Here is a 21473-nt window from a genome sequence, read left to right as displayed (position 1 = left end):
AGGAAAGGAAGAAATAGGTACAAAACAGGCCTGCAGGGTTAACAAAAAAAGTAATGTAAGCAGTGAAAGGGAAAAAGGATTCTGCTAAGCGGTGGAAGGCTAGGCCAAGCGAGGGAAATAAAAGGGAGCGCAAGCTCTGGGAAATAAAATGCAAGTTGATGATCAAGCAGACAAAAAGGGACTATGAGGAATATACTGCAAAAAACATAAATAGCAATCCAGGTATCTTTTTGTTAATGAGCTGCATGTCCCTCTTGCGCTCAAAGGTTCATTTCTTAAATTGTGTCAAGGATAGAAATAAGAATTTCTTCAACTACATTAGTAGCAGAAAAACAGGCCAGTGGCCCATCTAGTCCAGCATCCTGTCTCCCACAGTGGCCAACCAATGACTACTATGGAAGGCCAACAGCAGGGTAGAGCGGCCGAGACTGCCTTCTGGCACTGGGATTCAGAGGTCTACTGCCTCAGACATAGATAGGCCTTCCCTTGCAGCCAGATGGGTGTCCTTGGGCTTGCCACAGCACTGATAAAGCTGTTCTGACCGAGCAGGAATCTCAGGGTTCTCTCAGCCTCACCCACCTCACAGGGTGTCTGTTGTGGGGAGAAGAAAGGGAAGGCGATTGGAAGCTGCTTTGAGACTCCTTCAGGTAGAGAAAAGCAGCATATAAAAACCAACTCTTCTTCTTCTTCAGTAATATCAGGGCTCTCTCAGCCTTACCCACCTCACAGGGTGTCTGTTGTGGGGAGAGGAAAGGGAAGGCGATTGTCAGCCGCTTTGAGACTCCTTCGGGGATAGAAAGGGGGCATAAAAGAGCCAACTCTCCTTCTCCATGAATCCGTGTAATCCCCTTTTACTTCCACCCATGCCTGTGTCCATCACTACATCCTCTGGCAGCAAATTCTACATTTCATTCTCCATGTAAAGAAGTATTTCTTTTTGTCCGTCCTATTTCCGTTTCCGCCCAGCTGCTGTGAAGCCTAGGCAAACTTGAAGGCCAGCAGTTCAAAATTAAAGTGAATCATAATTGTGCATGGGGGGGGCGGATTTCAACTTCACACCAAAAATGCTATTAAAATTGTCAGGCCCCCTTGTGAGCTTAGATTGTGTGTGCTCCCCTTGGGGAGCTACTTTTCAGACTGCAGGGACTAGGGATTGTGTTTTTAGACAGCGCTGTCGATCTGCAGACAGCATTTAGCGTCTAGCTCAGTTGGGGAGAGGGGTTGGGAGTACAAGTGCCAGGAGCGTGGCCTTTGGACCTGGCACAGCCGTCTCCCAGCAGCACCTCTGGCCCTCATGCCTGCCAAGAGTCTCAAAGGAGACCATCTCCCAGCAGGACCCTCTGCAGGGCTGTAACGCTCTTAAGTCCTGTCCCGGCGGAAGCCCACCCCTTGCCCTCCGTGTTCCGGCTTCCCTGCAGTCCCGGCAGCTGTCCGCCCGGCTCCTCTTCTAGACCACCTTGTTTTTCTCTCCTAATCTTCCTTCTGTCTCTCCGCCGTCTCCCTGGCCTCTCATCCCTGCCCTGGTTTGTAATCAGTTGCTTGAGCAGATGATCACACACTCACACACACTCACACACACACACCATGTTCCACCCTTGGCTGTGACATTAAACAGAAGAGGGTCTTTGCAGGCGACGGCAGCCTTTGTGTTGGGAGAAGGTAGTTTCCCCTCATTATATTTTCTAGCAAGGTGCCCACCGTCTCTTCTCAGTTTCCTGACCATCGAGGTATGTTTTTGTTAATGAGTTGCATGTCCCTCTTGCGCTCAAAGGTTCATTTCTTAAGTTGTGTTGGGGTTAGAAAGAGGCACATTCAGTGTTAGGTTGTGTGTGTGTGTGGGGGGGGGGGGCGCTTCTGGATCCAGCACTGTGCCTGGAATTGCAAGAGGACCCTGGGGACAGGGAGTCCTGCCTGTGTTTCTCCACCACGACCACCAGATTTACGGATGACAGCCCGCCACATTGGAGTCGAAGATCCTGCTGTGAACCTCCTTCCTTAACGCTCTCTTTTAGCTCCCCCCACCTTCCAGGAGACCCCCCCGGCGTTCATAGAAGCGCAAGACAGAGAGCCCCTCTCTCTCAGCTGCTCAGCTGCCGGCAACCCTCGGCCTGTCGTCACTTGGAGGAGGGACAATCGAGCCATACAAGGTGGAGACAAAGTGCAGGTACGGTCACGTGTGCAGGTGTCTTACACTAACCAGGGGCACCATCCCATTGCAGGGCAGGAACGGTGATTTCAGACACAGCTGCAAACAGCAGTGGCAGAATTCCCCAGGATTTTAGACCTTTCCTGTACAAGGCACAATCATACTTCTAGAACTCATGGCTTTTTGTGGAGCAAATTTTGGAGGCCTGCTGCTTTTCCCACCCGCCCGGCAGGGTCCAAAGCAGAGTTATATGCCTCCAGAGTGCTTAAGAGCAGCAGCTTCTAATCTGGCAAGCTGGGTTTGATTCCCCACTCCTCCGCATGCAGCCAGCTGGGTGACCTTGGGCTAGTCACGGCTGTGATAAAGCTGTTCTGACCGAGCAGTAATATCAGGTCTCTCTGGAGAGCCTTGTTAGAACTGTTCTCACAGAGCAGTTCTTTCAGTGTTCTCTCAGCCCTACGTACCTCACAGGGTGTCTGTTGTGGGGAGAAGAAAGGGGAGGAGATCGGAAGCCGCTTTCTGCCTGGTAGAAAAAAGCAACATATAAAAACCAACTCTTCTTCCTCCAAGCTCATGGACTGCTGTTGACTGAGAAGGACACAACTCTCTTTAGGATAGCACGTTCAGCCTCCTATCTGAAAAGGGTCTTCCTGTCTGTTCTTGCTGCCCTCGGTGCTTGGCACACATTGTCTAGAACAGGGGTATTCAAACTGCGGCCCTCCAGATGTCCATGGACTACAATTCCCAGGAGCCCCTGCCAGCAGGGGCTCCTGGGAATTGTAGTCCATGGACATCTGGAGGGCCGCAGTTTGAATAACCCTGGTCTAGAACGTCCCCCTCTATATTCCTTGAAACTCACCTTTTCTTGGGAGGGTCGTCAGGTTTTGAGAATGCGGGACATCTCACTTAAAAACAAAAAGAAAAAATAAACTCAGTCAAATAATACCCCTGCCAGACCCCTCCCAAGTTGTCAGATCTCCTATCGCCACTAAAACAAAATTGATGTGTCCCTTCCCCCACCAAATCAAATTTCCATCACACCGTTTGTCACGGCTGCTCGCTAGGGAAAAAACAGCCTTTGTCGACCTCATCCCCAGAAATCGGAGAGATCAGTTCCAGAATCCGGGGAGATGGATTTCCTTAGGGGGATAACCAGAGAGAGAATTAATTTTCAGTTTTCTTTTTAAAAATACCTATGTTTTCTTTAACAAACTCCTCTGCCTGGGACCAGACTGACCCCTGCTGGCCATGCTGAGTAACACGAGAGTTTTCCCTTGCTCTATTTTTATAAATTGCTGTTGTAATGGGTGGGCAGGTTTGGAAGGGATCGATGCTATTTCATCTGTGCAATGGGGAAGGAGGCATGTTAAAATAGAGATGATGCCCCTTCTGTAGCAAAGAGCAAGAGTCCAGGAGCCATTTGAACACCATTAAAACTGTGGCAGGAGACGAGATTCCCTGAGTCACTGTTTCCTGTTTTAGCACAGCGACAAATTTATTTATTTATAACTAGGGGCAAAGTCCATTGTATCCAGGAGTACAACGGGCGCTGGAGTGTGGGGGTGGTAAAAGTAAGTCAAGATTGTGTTGATTCTAGAAGGACATGTGGATCCATGGGCAGCTTGTAATGTGGAGAGTCCTGTTAGAGCTGTTCTCGCTGAGCAGTTCTGTTAGAGCACTCTCCGCCCCACCTCCCTCACAGGGTGCCTGCAGTGGGGAGAGGAAAGGAAGGCGATTGCAAGCCACTTTGAGACTCCTTCGGGTAGTGAAAAGCAGGGTATAAAAAACAGCTGCTGTTATTCTAGATGACCCTTGGACTCCATGGTTCTACATGGGGGGGAAGGATCTCGGCTTTCTGAGCCATCCCGCCCTTTCCCTTCCACCCCAGCGCCTTCCTCCCTCCGGCCCTTTCTCTGGCTGTAATCAGCACTTGGATGTCCTCAGGAAATGTGGCCGCCTCCTGATTGTTATGGGTGGGGCAGTGTTTCCCAGAGATAGGCCAATTCCCCTAGGTTACAGCCAGGCAGCGTGGGGGGAGGGGGCGTGGATAGCTGAGGACAGGCTCGAAGTGAAGGCTTTCTCCAACACAGAAGCGTAACCTCACCTGCTGCAGACCCAAGTACTGGCTTTGCTGATCGAGAGAAGGGAACGGCCTCCTTCTGTCTCTGCTGGCTCTGGACCCCATACGGACCACAGCAAGGATCGGAAGAGTGCTCCCCCCCACGCACGTATCTGAACAGCTTCTGTTAAGTCCAAATCATAGAATCCGAGAGTTGGAAGGGGCCAGACAGGCTATCTAGTCCAGTCTTCCCAAGGGAGGCGGCTAAACAGCTCTCACCACTTTGGCGAAGAAGTAGGAATTCGAACCCAGGTTTTCACGGACCTCACCCAGCATCCAAACATCTTGGCCACACCAGATCCTGTCAAGACATTTCAGGAAGACAGACTTCTGTGCGTTGTCATTCCGTCTCGGTCCGTTTCCTTGTCTGGTCCATTTATCCTGTAAGAGGGCCGGACGAGATGCATAGCTCGTACTTTATCCTCACAACAACTCTGCGAGGTAGGTAAGACTTCGCAGTTGCAACTCTTCCAAGGCCCCCTGGCAAGCCAGTTGGGAACTGAACCAGGAGTCGGTGCAGTGCGCTATCTTTGCTTCTGCCAGAAATTCACTTACTTGACTGTTCCTTCTCTGCTTCTGAGAGAATCATAGAGTTGGAAGGGATCTCTAGGGCCATCTAATCCAGGGGTAGTCAACCTGTGGTCCTCCAGATGTTCATGGACTTCAATTCCCATGAGCCCCTGCCAGCAAACGCTGGCAGGGGCTCATGGGAATTGTAGTCCATGAACATCTGGAGGACCACAGGTTGACTACCCCTGATCTAGTCCACTCCCTGCAGAATGCAGGAAATTCACAACGACCTGCCCACCTACACAAACCCCAATTCCATGACCCTCGCAAAAAAAAAACCACCGGAATCCCTAGCCAGACTGGCCTGGAGAAAATTCACCTCCTGACCCCAAAGGGGCAATCAGCATTGCAAGAAAGGGCCATATCAGTAATTCTGTCCTACATTGCAGGGATTTTTGGAGATACTCTGCATAATTCTAAAACTTTAAAGGACCGCTAAGCATTTTATAATATTCTATTTTATATGTGTGTGTGTGTGTGTGTCTGTATATAAGAATTTCCAGCCTTTTAAGAAGTTCCCATTTTCCATTAAAACATCAAAGACTCTTGCCGTACCTTAAAAGTCTAAGAAATTTATTGTGGCTGCAGCTTCCATAAGCCAGAAGGCTGCTCCATCAGATATGTTGCTGATTTCAGTTAGCTCGAGGGGGAAAGGGAATTGCTTTAAAATGACCGTGCCGTGCCATCTTCGTCCTTGGAAGATTGCAAAGATATATAAATGAGGTTCGGTAAAGTTCTTTGGATGATGCAGGCAGAAGGGCTGAATTTTTCCATGCTTAGCCGTCAAAGCCGGTAATTTCAGGGAAACAATAGAAACAATTGCTGAGACACTATCAAGTATGTTAACTGGGCAATTACCAGAAACGCCGCTGATAGACATGCTCCGACAGGCATTGTCTAGGGCTGAGTCTCCTAGTAGGTTCAAGGTGGACAGAACTCAGGAAAAAATGGATTTCTGTTGCCTTCCTTTGTCACAGACATAGATCCCTGAAGTCAAGCGGTTCACTTTCTGGAAGAAACAAAACTGTCCTTTGAGTTAAAAATAAAATTAAACCGGCAGTCCTGTTCCTCAGGAGTTCCTCAGGGCAGCAGATAAATTTGAAACTAAAATGAATAAATTAAGAACATCAGAAGAGCCCTGCTGGATCAGACCGGGGGTCCATGTAGACCACCATCCTGCCTCAGAAAGTGGCCAACTATTTGGACAGCCATCAACAGGGCAGAGGCCTCATTCAGTCCCTCTGCAGGGCCAGCAACAGGGCAGAGAAACTGAGGTCTTCCTCTGATAAGAACGTCAGGAGAGCTCTGCTGGGTCAGACCAGGGAAGGTCCAGCATCCATCCTCAAAGTTAGCGGTCCCCAACCTTTCTCAGGTGAGGGACCGCCTCCGGGGTGAGGGGAGAGCCAGAGGCCCGGGTGCTGTGAAAATGCGCACACACAGTTGCCGCGCACGGACGTTTTTGCCACCAGGGGGCGCTAACGCGCATGCGCGGCAACTGCGTGCATGCGCGTTTTCGTCACCAGCATGCTGGCGGCTGCGCCTGCCTCTTCCATTCCTTCTCGCTGTGGGCGGGGGGAGGCAGGTGCAGCTGCCGGCGGCCCGGTACCGTGGCCTTTGCGGCCTGGCACCGGGCCGCAGATCGGGGGTTGATGACCCCCGCTCTAAGTGACAGCCCCTCAAGTATGTGGAGATGGTTATCATATCACCGCTTAGTCACTTTCTCTCCAGGCTAAACAGACCAAGCTCCCTCAGCCTTTCCTCATACAACTTGGACTCCATACCCCTCACCATCTTCATAGCCCTCCTCTGGACACCCGCCAGTTTGTCTACATCAGGGGTAGTCAAACTGCGGCCCTCCAGATGTCCATGGACTACAATTCCCATGAGCCCCTGCCAGCATTCACTGAGAGGGGCTCATGGGAATTGTAGTCCATGGACAACTGGAGGGCCGCAGTTTGACTATCCCTGGTCTATATCCTTCTTCAATTGTCGTGCCCTAAACTAGCGGTCCCCAACCTTTCTCAGGTCAGGGACCGCCTCCGGAGTGAGGGAAGAGCCGACGGCCCAGGTGCTGCGAAAACGCGCATGCGCAGTTGCCGCACGTGCGTGTTTTCGCCACCAGGTGGCGGTAACGCGCATGCGCGACAACAGCGTGTACGCGTTTTCGCCACTAGGGGGCGCTAACGCGCACGCATGGCAACAGCTCGCATGCGCGTTTGCATCACCACCATGCCGGCGGCTGTGCCTGCCTCTTCCCTTCCTTCTTGCTGCCGGCGGGGGGAGGCAGGCATGGCTGCCAGCGGCCCGGTACCGTGGCCTTTGCGGCCTGCCACCGGGCCGCGGACCGGGGGTTGATGACCCCTGCCCTAAACGGAGCACAGGACTCCACGTGAGGTCCAGCCAGAGCTGAGTAAAGCGGTAACATCACCTCACGTCATCTGGACACGACGCATCTTCGGATATTGTCACGTGCTAACGCCGTCCCTCCAGGGAGGCTCTGACAAGACCCCACCGCATCCCGTGTGACCTTGTGTTTTTCCCAGGTGAAGAATGGGACTCTCTTCATTGCCAGTGTGGTACGGGCCAGCGCCGGGGCCTACACTTGTCACGCCACCAGTGAGGAGGGCACCGTCACCCACACCACCCGCCTGCTGGTACAAGGTGAGGGGGCAGGGGGAGGGCATCCCTCGGTCCGACAAACCCACAATGGGACATTTGAAAATGCAGGAGACTCAGCCCGGCTTGGGAAGCCAGGCTTTTGCGCGACAGGCCCTCTCCCTCTCTGTCCTCCTTCTCAGGGCCACCAGTAATCGTGGTGCCCCCTCAGAACATCACTGTCAACCTCACCCAAGATGCCTTCCTGGCCTGCCAAGCCGAGGCCTACCCCGCCAACCTCACTTACAGCTGGTTCCTGGGGAATACAAACGTCTTTCACCTCAGGTAAGAAGGAAATTGAGCATGCATCACGTTGCCATAGAAACTGGAGTGTGGACGTTCAGAGGTTTGGGCAAAAACTCTATGGTGAAAACGGCTTCCCGGGGAGCGTTTGCCCAAATACCAGAGTGTCCCCATGTTGCCAACAATGTGATGACATCCCTTCCAGTGCACAGTGGAAGGAGACTGGCCAGGCAGTGCCGTGCTGTCAGCAGGGGAATATGGGTGCCCCCCGGGCTCTTAACCCAAATCCAGAAGAATGTCCAGTATGTTGGCGTCACCCAGAAGTGATGTCAGCACGTCTGAGACGTCAGGGGCAATGCTCTGGCTTTTGGGGAAACCCTATGCTAAAGAATTGGCCTCAAACCATAGAGTTTTGCCCAAAACCCAGAGCGTCACCCCCTGATGACACAAGCAGGCCGATGTCACTTCCAGGTCCTGCTTTATCTAGGAGGTCTAAAGATATAAGCAACACTAAAAGCAACCATTGCCTTTTTCGGAAGCCGTTTGCTTCGCTCCCGTGTAAACGCACGCCGATTTAATTGTCCCATTAAAATCAAAACCTGAACGGGCTGCATTTACGTTAATTGAGTGGCAGCCCAAACAGTGAATTATGCCGAATGAGTCACGTCCGATTCGGGAAAGTCTGCCCCACCTTCTCTCCTTGTTAAAAAACTATCTAAGCTTGTGGTTCAGAGGCTGGCCTCTTGGGAGAGACACTCTTGTGCAAGGTGGACAACCTCTAGGTGTGGCCTGCAGATCTCCTGGGATTCCAGTTGCTTTCCAGGGGGCATAGATCAGCCTGGAGGAAATGGCTGCTTTGGGTGGAGGGGGGTAGAGTCGATGGCATTGTCACCCCCAAATCTCCAGGAATCTTCCATCCTGCAGCTGGCAGCCCTACACTCTTGAGTTTCTTATCTCTGCCTTCTTCTTTTCCAGCCACTTGCAGTCCCGAATTCGGGTCTTGATAGACGGGAGCCTCCTAGTCCAGAAAACGACGCCGGAAGACTCAGGGCAGTACACCTGCGTTCCCAGCAACGGGCTAAAAAAGCCCCCGTCTGCCTCGGCTTTCCTAACAGTTCTGTGTAAGCCTCATTCCCTGCCCTGCCCCCATATGCAATGTCGGGCCTTCTTGGTGGTGGCATTGAAAGTTCAGAACTGCCTTTCCAGGGAGTCTAGTTGCCGGCCCCACCCGCCTCCGCCCAATAGATTAGAAGCTGCCGTTCTTAACCACTGCAACCAAGCTAGCTGTCTTCAATAAAGAAATAAAATTTGAGTGGAAAAGGAGCATATAAATATTTAAAATAATAATAACAACAATAATAATAATAAATAACGGTTAGATGCCTTGTAGGCGGGGAGGGAAATAGACCTGTGAAGCCAGCGTCACTTTGATCTACGCTCACCTAAGGAATCCCCTTCTGGAGGTCTCTCTACATTGACATTGCCGGGTTCAATTCCTCTCCCACATGCAGCCAGCTGGGTGACCTTGGCCCAGTCTCAGTTCTCTCAGAGCTCTCTCGGTCCAACCTACCTCGCAGAGTGTCTGTTGCGGGGAGAGGAAAGGAAGGCGATTGTAAGATGCTTTTGAGAGTCCCTTGGGTAATAAGAAGCAGGGTATAAAAAGCCAGCTCTCCTCTTTAACACAAGGCTGAGCTTCCAGTCATGGCCAGGAGACCCGGGGCTTTGAAGAATAGGCAGCCCTCTGGCCTGGATGGCTCCCCCTGATTTTGCTCTCCACCTGAACCCAGGTCCTCTTTCCTCCCGCAGATCCGGCCCGGGTCAGCGACATGCCTTCGGAGACCCTCCTGCCAATCGGGATGCGGGGCGCCATCCGGTGTCCCGCCAAGGCCAACCCTCCCCTGCTCTTCGTCAACTGGACCAAAGACGGGCAACCCCTGGATCTATGCAAGGTAGTGGCCGGGTTGGGCATTTCATCCCCCACACTGGCCGGCCCTCCCGGAGAGCCATCAGTGGAGCATTTTTTCTCTTTGTCTGTCTCTCTGGCTTTCCTCCCATTGTAGTTCCCAGGCTGGTCCACGAGGCCTGACGGCACCATCACCATTGCCACGGCAAACGACGACGCCCTTGGCATGTACGCCTGCACCCCGTACAACAGCTATGGCACCGCTGGCCCTTCCCCGCCCACTCGCGTCCTTCTCAAGGTCAGTCCTGGAGAGAGCCTCGTAGGGAAACAGGCGTGGGGAGGGAGTAGGGTGGTTTCCTCAGGTTTCCTCTAACCCAGTGGTCCCCAACCCATGGCTCCTTCTTCCCTCCCCCCCCCCCCCCGAAGCGAGAAGCTCGCCAGGCTGCGAGCAAATCAGCTGCCAAATCGGCCGATTAGCTCGCGGCCCAGCAAGCTTCTTGTTTCGGGAGGGGAGGGAAGAGAAGCTTGCCAAGCCGCGAGCTAATTGGCCGATTTGCTGGCGGCCTGGGGACCCGCGCACGCGCGGCAGCCCCAGCGCAAACGCACATGCGCGGACTGCCGCGCACGCGCCTTTGCGCCCCTACCGGGCGCAAACGCGCGTGCGCAGCAGTCCGCGCATGTGCGTTTGCACTGGGGCTGCCGCGCGTGCGCGGGTCCCCAGGCCACCCTTTCCCCCCACTTCGGAGCAGGGGTCCGCAGCGGCCGAAACCTTGCGGACCTCTGCTCTAACCCACTCCTTTTATTTAAAGGAACAGGCCTGGCCCTTGAGCTCTCTGTCATTTCTTGGACCCTCCACCAACAATTTATTTCTTTATTAGATAATCATAATATAATGACTCAGGGCAAATTACAGCTTTTAAAAACATATATTTAAAAAAAAACCCTTTAAAATTAGACAATTAAACATCACACCTTTAACAAGAAACCAAAACGGAAGGAGGATGTAAAAAATATGGTCCCTGAGATTTAAACTGGTCAGATGAACTTTGATAGGGAGGCCAGCAAATTTTGGGGTGTTGTTCCAGGGCCTCCCTAGGCCCGGCAGAACAATTCTGTTCTACATGCCGTGTGGAACTCTGAACTCATTGGGCAAAGTGTCCAGGGAAATGCCAATCGTCACTTTGGGCTTGGGAAGTGAATTTCTTACAGGCCAGACTATCCAGGGATTTGGGGGGGGGGCATCGTCTGGGCATAGAACTGGGGTCAATGTGGGCAGACATGGGGTTGGACTAGATGACCTTGGTGGTTCCCTCCAACACTATGATTCTTAGCTGCAGTATGATGGTTCTGTCAAGGTCAGCACTGACCTCGCATTCTTGGGTCAAAGCTTTCCTCCTCACCCACCACAAGTGGAGACGCCAGGGATCGAACCTGCGACCTTCTGTGCCCCAAACAAAGATTCTTCCTCTGGGCCACAGCCTCTGTACTCAGTCAATTGACTGTTTATTTCTGTATCCATTACGGATGCTGATTAACCCCTCCCCCCCACCTGGGGCACCAATTGTGTTTTCCACCCAGGATCCTCCCGTGTTCACTCAGCGCCCCAAAGAGGAGTATTTCCAGGAGGTGGGCCGCGAGTTGCTCATACCTTGTGCCGCCCGTGGGGACCCCCAGCCTGTCATCTCTTGGACAAAGGTGAGGCATCATGGTCAGAGGCCCCTTGTTTCGAATAAAGGCCTCATCTTTAGCAGAACAGACGTGTGGGATCCAACCCACTGGATCTCATGGCCGTATTTAGGGTGGGCCCTGGTTCCCTTGGGGCCAGTCATGGATGGAAGACAACAACAGCTAGAGAGACCCAGGTTCAAATAAGTTGCTTTATGGTTTGTTTTAACCTGACATTACGCACTAGGGAAGGACATAAAAATAAAATTATTATTATTGTTGTTGTTATTGTTGTTGTTGTCCTCACGGGCTCAAAAAAGGTTGAGGGCCCCTGGATTAGTCGGGTGTTGATCTGACCCAGCAGTATTCTGTTCCTTTTCCTGCCTGTGCCACTGCTCTGCTTTCCCCTTCCAGATCGGCAGCAGAGGGCTCGCCAATGCCCAGGTGGATCGGAACAACACCCTGACCCTGCGCCCACTGACCAAGGAGCAGCACGGCATGTGGGAGTGTGCCGCCAATAATGGCGTGGCCCGTGTCAGCACCGCAACCGCTGTCTACGTATTGGGTGCGTGTTCAGTTGTGAGTGCAGAGCGGTTAACTGAACAGCGTGGAAGCGCATTGAAATGCCTTTGGAATAGGAGAGGCCCTGAGGCTTGGTGGCCCATGAGCTAGAGATTGATATGAAGGTGGAGTGGTTCAGGGAACTACTTTTCATGAGTTATTTTATTACTTATCACAAGCTTGTTGGCTCACAGCTTGGTTCTTTACCACTTTGTGTGGAAGTCATGCATTTTGAGGGCACCCCTATGCATTAATGACCACGAACCATCCTATCCTTGAGCGCCTTGCTCAGATCTTGCAGACTGAGATCTGCGGATCCCTCAATTGAGTCCATCCATTGGGATATCAGGAAAAGGTTTTTCACAGTCAGAGTAGTTCAGCAGTGGAATAGGCTGCCTAAGGAGGTTTTGAGCTCCCCCTCACTGGCAGTCTTCAAGCAGTGGTTGGACAAATATCATGGATGCTTTAGACGGATCCTACATTGAGCAGGGGGTTGGACTAGATGGCCTACATGGACCCTTCCAACTCTATGGTTCTATGATTCTATCTCCTGTTGGGCCTTCGGCTTTCCCTGCTGTTTTCCACCACTTCTAGCATGGTTTTCTCTCCTGCCTACTCATAACGTAACCAGAATACAATACTCTCAGTTTAGGCATCCTTGTCTCTAAGGAGAGTTCGGCCTTGATATGTAAACCCCACTGATTTGGTTTTTTGCTGGTCTGCGATATCCAGAAAAGTCTCCTCCCAACACCCTGTCTAAAATGCACTTTCTTTCTTCTGTTGGCGCCGGCAGGCACTAGCCCCCACGGGGTGGCCAACGTCTCTGTGCTTCCGCTCGAGCAGGCCGTCAACGTCACCTGGGAGCCCGGCTTCGATGGGGGCTATTTCCAGAGGTTCAGCATCTGGTACACACCACTGTGAGTCCTCGGTGGTTTCCCGCTTGTGCTTCCCCACTCCTTGTTCTCGTTTGCCCCGAGGGAGTTTGATCAGAGTTCCCGAACATCTTCCCGGCCTTCTGCTCAAAACAGCATGGGATTTTTTCGGGGTGGTCCACAACAGCCTTCACCCATCTTCTACGTCCTTCCGCAGGTTGAAGCGCCTCAACCGCCCGCACCACGACTGGGTCTCCTTACCGGTGCCTGCCGGGGCCTCCCATCACATGGTGGAGAACCTCCAAGCCGACACCGGCTACCAGTTCAGCGTTCTGGCCCAGAACAAACTGGGCAGCGGACCCTTCAGTGAGATCATCTCTGCGGTGCCGCTAGGTGAGAGGTGCTCCTGGGCCCTGGATGCAAACTTGGTGCTCTGCTTTTAAAAAAAAAAAAGCCAAGCCAAGTCTGTTATTCACGGTTGTAGACCAGGGTCATAGTACAGACATGATACAAATAAGATATCAAATCCTTATCTATTGTTCCTCTTAATATTTGTGAAACAGCCTGGGGAGTGGAACGAGTCCGGGGTGTCCGAGTTGGAATAGGGCCGATCAGAGTTGGTATAGGGCCGATCAGGGTGCGGCCAGCAAAGCTGGCCGCACCCTGATTGGCCCTGCCCCTACAGCCGCCCTCTTTTCCTGGATGCTATCCACTTTGCTCTCAGACAACTAAGAGAGAAACACAGAGACACAGAATGCCCAGCCAAACTGCGAACAAGTCCTGATTCTTTGCTACAAGCGAGCCCTGATTACCTGCTATGGCTTCTGCTGTGAGGGAGAGAGACAGACAGAGACAGCCACCCCAAACTCTACAAATGAGCCCTGATTACCTTCTATGACTCCCGCTAAGAGAGAAAGATATTTGCACCTGCTGGTGTCCCCTGGGTCCTAGTGCCCATTGCATTCCTGGTTGCAATGGGCTTTCTTGCTAGAATAATCTAAGTACATCATCCTGTAATATAACATTAATAAGAATCACGAAAAGGGGTTCTTGCCATCTTGCCTATCAAATGCTAAAGACAATCAGATTGCTAAACAAATACATTTTAAGTTGTCACAGGCAAAAAAAAAACCCCAAACAAACACACTTCCGCATCTCACCAGAAGGACCTGAAATACGTCTCTCCCCCCCCTCCCCCGGTAGGATCCCCGGCTCTTGAATTAAAATTCAAACTGTTGCTGACTTGGAAATGCAGAGTCTAAATATTCAAAAACTGAAGTGGAATGCAGCCGACATCTAGGGTTTTATACCCCAGGTCATCCCTAAGCGTTTAGGACAGGCTTTCTCAATCAGGGTTTCTTGACAGCCTTGGAAGGGATCCCCAAATAGTTAATTAATTTTTATATTTTAAAAAGGACCTCAGTGGAGAGCAACACTATAGAGTCCATCCTGTAAAGCTCCCATTTTCTCCAGGGGAACTGATCCCTGCCATCTAGAGCAGGGATAGTCAACGTGTGGTCCTCCAGATGTCCATGGACTACAATTCCCATGAGCCCTTGCCAGCATTTGCTGGCAGGGGCTCATGGGAATTGTAGTCCATGGACATCTGGAGGACCACAGGTTGACTACCCCTGATCTAGAGATTAGTGATAAAAGTGGGCAGTCTCCAGACCCCACCTGGAGGTTGGCAATCCCATGGCCTCGGTCAGGCTCTCATGCGCTTTTCCTTGCTTCTCAGGTTTCTCAGCCAACACTGCGCCTCCCGAACTCCCAACCACCACCTGGCGAATCTTCCTTTCCCCACCCCATTCCCTGATGGCGAATGAGACCATGCGGGGAGTCCTGCTCCTCTGGGATCCCCCGTCGCAGAACCCGGTGGCCCTGACGGGCTATGCCCTGGAACTGCGGCAAGACCAGGGCGGGTGGGAGGTACTGGATGGAACCATCCCCAGCTCTCAGAGGCAGCTCCTCGTGCCCGGACTGATCAAGGTAGGTTCGGAGGGGCCCGCTCTGCAGGGGCGGCATGTCAGAACTGGATGATCGTAAATGACTGAATTAAGTCTTTTAAATATTTCCGTTCCCATCTGGTTATAATTTCCTCAAGTATGAACTTGTTATGTACTTGTCTTGTTCCACCAGCCATAGTTGTGTAGTGATTAAGAGCAGTGGCTTCTAATCTGGGAAGCCGGGTCTGATTTCCCACTCCCCCTCATGCAGCAAGCTGGGTGACCTTGGGCTACTCACAGCCCTGATAAGGCTGTTCTGACCGAGCAATGATATCAGGGCTCTCTCAGGTCCACCTCCCTCACAGGGTGTCTGTTGTGGGGAGAGGAAAGGGAAGGTGATTGTAAGCCACTTTGAACCTCCTTCGGGTAGGGAAAAGCAGCATATCAGAACCAACTCTTCTTCTTCCAGTGGTGGGCCTGGAGAGGGTGGGAAGGGGAGGGGCCCCAGGTGGGCGTGTCCACAGCTATGCTTCCCAACCATATTCTGCACAATTGTGCCCCTTCTGGGATTTTGTGAAGTTTGAAGGATATTTCAGGGGTTTCTCGAGAGTTAAAAAGTTGAGAAAGGCTGGGCTAGAGGAATATATGTATGTATTTGAGAGAGTGGAATGAAACAAGTTCATAACTGGAGAATTTGTCATACTGCACACTGAAAAATGAAAATTATCTACAAACTGGATGTGAATGAGAAGATTATTTAGAAGATTTGCGTCAATTAAGTTTTTCGTAATTATAATTCATTATACTTTATTGTACAGCCTGTCCCGTGCCCAGTTTTTGCATTCTGTATTTAGTTTTGCCCATTTGTACAGTGTATCCTCTCTGTATTTGGTAGCTGGGTATGTAACCTCAGAAGACAGGGAATGTGAGTTGAGAGCTATAGGGCAACCTTTTGTTGCCCTGAAATTATGCAAAATAGCCCCCTCCCCGGATGAGACTAAGGAAGAAGCTTGCCCACCGTGTGACCTCATTCTCCATAGCGACATCTGCTTAGGGATTCATAGCTGTGCGACTGCTTTCTCCTCCCCCCACTACAACACAGGACGCCTTCTACGAGTTCCGCTTAGTGGCCTTCTCCGGCAGCTACATGAGCGATCCTAGCAATACAGTCAACGTCTCCACAGCAGGTAAGGCGCTCTGGGTGAGGGCGGAGTTCCAGCAGACCAGGGGTTGGCTGGCTCACGTGTGTGTCCTCTGGGGCCTTTGCAAGCTCCTTGGCTGAAAGGGAGTTGGGGTTTTGGCATAAAGAGCACTCTCCATGCACAGTGTGGGACACTGGCTAGCCGCTTACAGAAAAGCTAAACAATCACCTTGTGTGCATAAAGCAGACAGGCTTCTCCTGCGGGGCAAAGTCATCCAAGCTGGTTAGGCCACACCTCTGCTCGCTCCGGTAGGGCTATGCAAATTGGCGTGGCATCCCGTGGGAGTGTCCAAGCCCTGCTGCATTTCTGCTTCATGGTTAGCTGCACCCGAGGGAGTCCTCTCGCCGTCAAGTCTGTGGACCAGTGTTTCATTTAGAGGCACCTGCAAAGCGCTGTCAAGCCACAGCCGACTTCTGACGACCCTGTAGGGCAGGGATGGCAAAACTGTGGCTCTCTAGATGTCCATGGACTACAATTCCCATGAGCGCCCGCCAGCCCTGCCGTAGGGTTTTCAAGGCAAGAGACGAACAGAGATGGTGTGCTATGGCCTGCCTTTGCGTCACAACTCTGGTGTTCCTTGGTGGGCTCCCATCCAAATACTGGCCAGGAATGACCCTGCTTTGCTTTGGAGAGTTGACAAGACTGGGCTGGCCTTGGCCATCCTGATAAGGGCCCCACCAAGTTTGGTTTCCACTATTTTTTTGGTAGCTAGGGGACGAAGTGGTTAGCGCAACAGGCTAGGATCTAGGAGACCCAGGTTCAAATCCTCACTCTGCCCTGGAAGCTCACTGGTTGACCTTGGACGAGTCACACACTCCTGGCTTAACCCGCTTCCCAGGGTTGTCGTAAGGATAGATAAATGAAGTGAAATAAAACCAAAATATATAAAGTGCACACCTTCATGGGTTGGGCTTCCTTGTCACATGCATGTTGTTGGAAGATGAAAGATCTGCACCATGCATGATTGAACAGAATATGGCAAATGTCCTGCAGGGGGCCTCAGAGGAGATGTGTATTTAGCATAGATGGATTGCGAACTTCCTGATAGTTTCAAACAATCTCCTCCAGCATCCTGATGGGCTCATTGGAGACTTCCTGCTTTTTTGAGCACACTTCCTCTCTGCTTCCTTCCAGAATGACTGAATGAAGACAACATAACAGTTAGACAGTGAGGTGTCTCTCTCTCTCTCTCTCTCTCCTTTCTATACAAAGTTGTTACTCTTCTAAATAAAACTATTTTATTCCTGTGCCGTGCTACTTTCCCCATATTTATACTCTGCCAAAAGTATCAGGCCCACTGCGTACATCTTATGAAGCGGGATGTTCATGTTAGAACAACATTATTTTAGTCTTTAAGGATTTTAGCCAGCCTGCCTGGCTCTTTGTTGTTAAAGAGGGTCTCTGCCCCAGGCAGCTTACAGTTTCATTCAGCGTGCCATGCACATATTCTTGGATCTCCATCCCCCCGGCTCTAGCCCAGCATTCTACCTACACGGGGTGTGGCCTGATTTGCTGTGCCCCATATATCAGAGGGGAATCCTGAGAAGAGGGAAAGGGCTGTTAGCTGTACGTCCTGCCTGCGGGCTTTCCAGAAGCACCCGGACAGCCATTGCAGGATGCAGGACCAGACAGGCCAGTGCTCTGATCAAGGTCCACTCTCATTCTTTCCACCTGACGAGGCTTTCCCCTCCTTGCTCCTGGGGACTGACGGGAGTTTCCTCCTCTCCCCATCAGGCATGGAAGTGTACCCCTCCCGCACCCAGCTGCACGACCTCCTCCCCCAGCCCGTCCTGGCCGGCGTCATCGGCGGCGTCTGCTTCCTCAGCACGGCCGTCATCTTCAGCACTATGGCGGCGTGCATCATGAACCGACGGAGGGCAGCCCGTCTCCGTAAACGCAGGCAGGGTAAGGCGGGACAGAAGGAGCCGGGAGGGCGGGAGGGGAAGTGGGAAGGATCATGGGTCAGCCCCTGCTGATTGGCTGGGATGGGTGGATGGGCAGAGAGCTTTTGCTTCCTGGGGCAAGAGGATCCTCGGGTGCAGGGGAAGGGTCCGAGCACTTCTGGAATCCCTAGATTATTATTCCCAGTTCTGTCCTGCAGAGAGCTGGAACTTGGGGCAACTCAGGCTCCTTTCAGGCTGCAGAAATCAACTGTTTCCATTCCCTGGTGCCATTTCCTTCACGGGAGCCTTAAGCTGAGCATCCCAACCGAGTGTATGCTGAGGCTATCCCAGAATATGGCAGAGTTTTCCAACCACGGTACCATGAAGGCCCCTCCATGGTACCACGTCATGGGGGGTTTCAAAATGGAGGCTGGGGAGAGCCCTCCCACCCTGTGCCTACCTTTCCCAGCTTCCAATGAAGAGCAAATTATTTTTAATTTACCCTTATTTGGACAGTTTGAGCCACCCCTCCCAAAGTGACCATTCATGGGCCGGATTGGGCCGCTGCCGCTTAGACCTTTGCCGGCCCAGGCTCCTCCCACTTCCAGGGGGCGTGGCCAGCTGACATCACTTCCTGGTCTCTCAAAGCCTGACAAATATTGCAGTGGCATCTCCCCAGTCAAAAGGTTGGAAAAGGCTGGACTAGGGTGTCCAGTGCAAAAATGGGTCCCTGGAACGCTGCGTTTGATAAATGAATGTTCATTTGTCAGAATGAGGAGATGTAGGCTGACGTGGGTAATCTTCTCCGGGGTGAAGAATCTGGCTTTTGGGCAGAGGAGAAACGGGTTGACACAGCCTGTCTTGATTTTAGTGTGTGTCTTTGAAGAAAGACCATTGGTTTCTTGTAGAAATACACCCAACATGTTATATGATGTTATACTAAGACAATAATCGCAACCACTGAAGAAGCAATAGAAAGCAGGATTGAATACCTGGGACCCCGTTCTGGTTGCAAAATTATTTAGGATTTAATAAATCTCAGGAAGATACAACGTTTTGCCTATTGGTTTCGTTCTCTTTGAAAACACGGCTGTGTCTTGCCACTACCAAAGGAAAGGGCAGGAAGTAACAGTCGTCACAGGCTGAGAGAGATCCAGCCAGCAACCTGTCCAGGACCCCAGATGCCTCAAGCTGTCCGCCCACAGCGGGCTCTCGGCTTCTTCCAGGTTCTCTTGCTGCAGCCAGAAAACAAAACTCACCAAAGGAGAAATGTCCCAGCTTGCTGTTGGGGATCCATTTAAGATTTCTATGCCTCAAAGGCGGTGGTCCCCAACCACCTGGCCGCGGCTCTCTCTCCCCGCCCCCCCTCCCGCAGTAAGAAACTTCCCAGGCCGCAATCTTGCGGCCCGGCAAGCTTCTTACTGTGGGAGGGGGGGAGAGGGAAGCAGGGCCGCGCATGCACACATGCGCCATGCGTGGCTGAAAATAGGTTTAAGTGCTGCACATGCGCGGCTGCCCTCCCTGCTGCTGCCGGTCCGCAATCTGTAAAAGGTTGCGGATCACTGCTCAAAGGTGTTCTCTGCCCCCGGCTCAAGGGTAGAGCATCTGCCTGGCGTGCAGAAGGACCCAGGTTCAATCCCCAGCATCTCCAGTTTAAAAAGTCAACAGCCGGTGTAAAGTGATGGGAAAAACCTCTGAGGCCCTGCAGAGCCACTGCTGGGGACCTTGGGAGACCAAGGGTCGGATTTGGGATAAGGCAGCTTCATTTTAGTCCATGTGCGGCCGTTCTCTCCTGAGATGGCTGGGTATTAGTGGCCTGCTCCAAAGGAACTCTGCTTCAGAACAGAAAGGAAGCCTGGAATTCTGCAATCTGTATCTGTTACGGGAGCTTGCCTCCATGGGCTGGTTGTGTACGGAATTTGGTGGCAGTGTGGTGTAATGATTAAGAGCAGCAGCTTCTATTTGGGGAGCTCCTCCACATGCAGCCAGCTGGATTGCCTTGGGCTCGTCACAGTCCTTAGTGCTGTTCTCACAGAGCAGTCCTGTCAGAGCTCTCTCAGCTCCACCCACCTCACAGGGTGTCTGTATGGGGAGAGGAAGGGGAAGCGATTGTAAGCTAACCTGAGACTCCTTCAGGTAGTGAATAAAGGGAATTTAAAAAATAGCCGTTCTTCTGTCAATTCTGGAGAGAAGAAGGCCGGGATTGACCCATGAGAAGGAAATGGTGTGTTGTGACCATCAGCAATCCTGCGCCAGTCGCAAAGTTCACTGTAAAGTGATTTAAATTAGAGAGCCAGTTTGGTGTAGTGGTTAGGAGTGCGGACTTCTAATCTGGCATGCCGGGTTCGATTCCGCGCTCCCCCACATGCAACCAGCTGGGTAACCTTGGGCTCGCCACGGCACTGATAAAACTGTTCTGAACGGGCAGTAATATCAGGGCTCTCTCAGCCTCCCCTCCCTCACAGGGTGTCTGTTGTGGGGAGAGGAATGGGAAGGCGACTGTAAGCCGCTTTGAGCCTCCTTCAGGTAGGGAAAAGCGGCATATAAGAACCAACTCTTCTTCTTCTTAAGAACCAACTCTTCTTCTAAATAAAATCTGGGTTCTTAAGGTGGCTGAATTCTGCACCCACTATCAATGGGCCTGCTTCCACAGACACAATGGCACACTTTGTCAGGTCTCTGCAGCTCACGTAACCCAGGGGTTTCCAACGTGCTGCCCAAGGGTACTGCTGAGATCTTTTTTGGCCCCCCACCATGGGTTTTTAGAACGTGAGTTGGCCCGGATGTGGCTTTTGCCCAGCAAGCCCTCTGACGGGCTGCTGGAGAATTGATTGGCTGTCCAGGTTCTTAACAACGTGGCTTTGGCAGCAGCTGCCCCTATAACCCAAGGATCTGCACCCTTTGGCTCAAGTTAATCGGCAGCAGCCATTTTGTCCCTCCAGTGGCGGCCATTTTGTGTCGCCCACCACACTGCGTCAAAATTCCAAAGGTGCCCCCAGACCGGAAAAGATGGGGGACTCTCAAGGGAGCCGGATAGCCGAAGAGCGCGGGCTGAGGAGAGGAACGAGCTGCACCACTCAAACCTACAAAGAAAGAAGAAATCCAGCACTGCCCATTTGCTCAGCTTTTGGCGGCTTTAGAGCTCAAAATGACAGAGAGGGGGCGAGAGGGCCAGGATGGGGCAGGCAGAGGGTGGCACTGTGCGTGTCGGTCTCACGGGCTGCAGTGTGGCATCCGTCTGTCCTCCTTCGTTGTCACTTTCTTTTCTTTTTTTGAGTTGCTCTCCATGTGATTTCCCCCCTTTGTGTTCTCGTGACCTTCCAGATGCACCAATCGTCTTCTCCCCCAACAAGAAGCTCCTGACGTCGCAGTAAGTCTCTCCATGGCATGCCCATTCCCTCCCTCCCCTCACACCCCCCACCCCACCCCATTCACGCCAACCTGCTTTTTTCTCCCCTCTGCCCCCGCCCTCGGACCTCTGTTTGCTGGCCACAGGGGAAGACATGGAGCTGGGGAAAGAAGGGGGTGCCAGGAAGGAGGGGAGGGGAATGGTTTGGGAGAAATAGCAGCTTAAAAAGCCACGTAACATGTATCTTAGGTCAGATATAGGGCAAGGCTGCCCTGCCTAGTGGCTACCACTGAGCCAGCTTGACGTGGCGGTTAAGAGCGGCAGCGTCTAATCTGGGAAGCTGGGTTTGATTTCCTGCT

The 21473-nt window shown here is 52.1% G+C and overlaps 1 protein-coding gene across 2 annotated transcripts in view; it reads left to right on the top strand.

Moving 5' to 3' along the window:
• IGSF9 (immunoglobulin superfamily member 9) overlaps window positions 1-21473 on the top strand; it is an 88657-nt gene that overhangs the window by 58301 nt on the left and 8883 nt on the right. For both annotated transcript variants that reach the window (XM_077323399.1, XM_077323391.1), the window contains exons 5-18: window positions 2013-2164; window positions 7379-7496; window positions 7634-7775; window positions 8709-8854; window positions 9540-9682; window positions 9794-9934; window positions 11215-11331; window positions 11716-11866; window positions 12656-12779; window positions 12952-13127; window positions 14473-14723; window positions 15783-15867; window positions 17617-17787; window positions 21090-21135. In XM_077323399.1, the coding sequence (XP_077179514.1) occupies window positions 2013-2164; window positions 7379-7496; window positions 7634-7775; window positions 8709-8854; window positions 9540-9682; window positions 9794-9934; window positions 11215-11331; window positions 11716-11866; window positions 12656-12779; window positions 12952-13127; window positions 14473-14723; window positions 15783-15867; window positions 17617-17787; window positions 21090-21135 (1963 nt within the window). The remainder of the gene's footprint in view (window positions 1-2012; window positions 2165-7378; window positions 7497-7633; window positions 7776-8708; window positions 8855-9539; window positions 9683-9793; window positions 9935-11214; window positions 11332-11715; window positions 11867-12655; window positions 12780-12951; window positions 13128-14472; window positions 14724-15782; window positions 15868-17616; window positions 17788-21089; window positions 21136-21473) is intronic.

This window comes from Paroedura picta, chromosome 1 (assembly GCF_049243985.1).
Source record: "Paroedura picta isolate Pp20150507F chromosome 1, Ppicta_v3.0, whole genome shotgun sequence".
NCBI classification, from domain to species: Eukaryota; Metazoa; Chordata; class Lepidosauria; order Squamata; family Gekkonidae; genus Paroedura; species Paroedura picta.
This window is presented reverse-complemented; position numbering and strand designations above follow the sequence as displayed.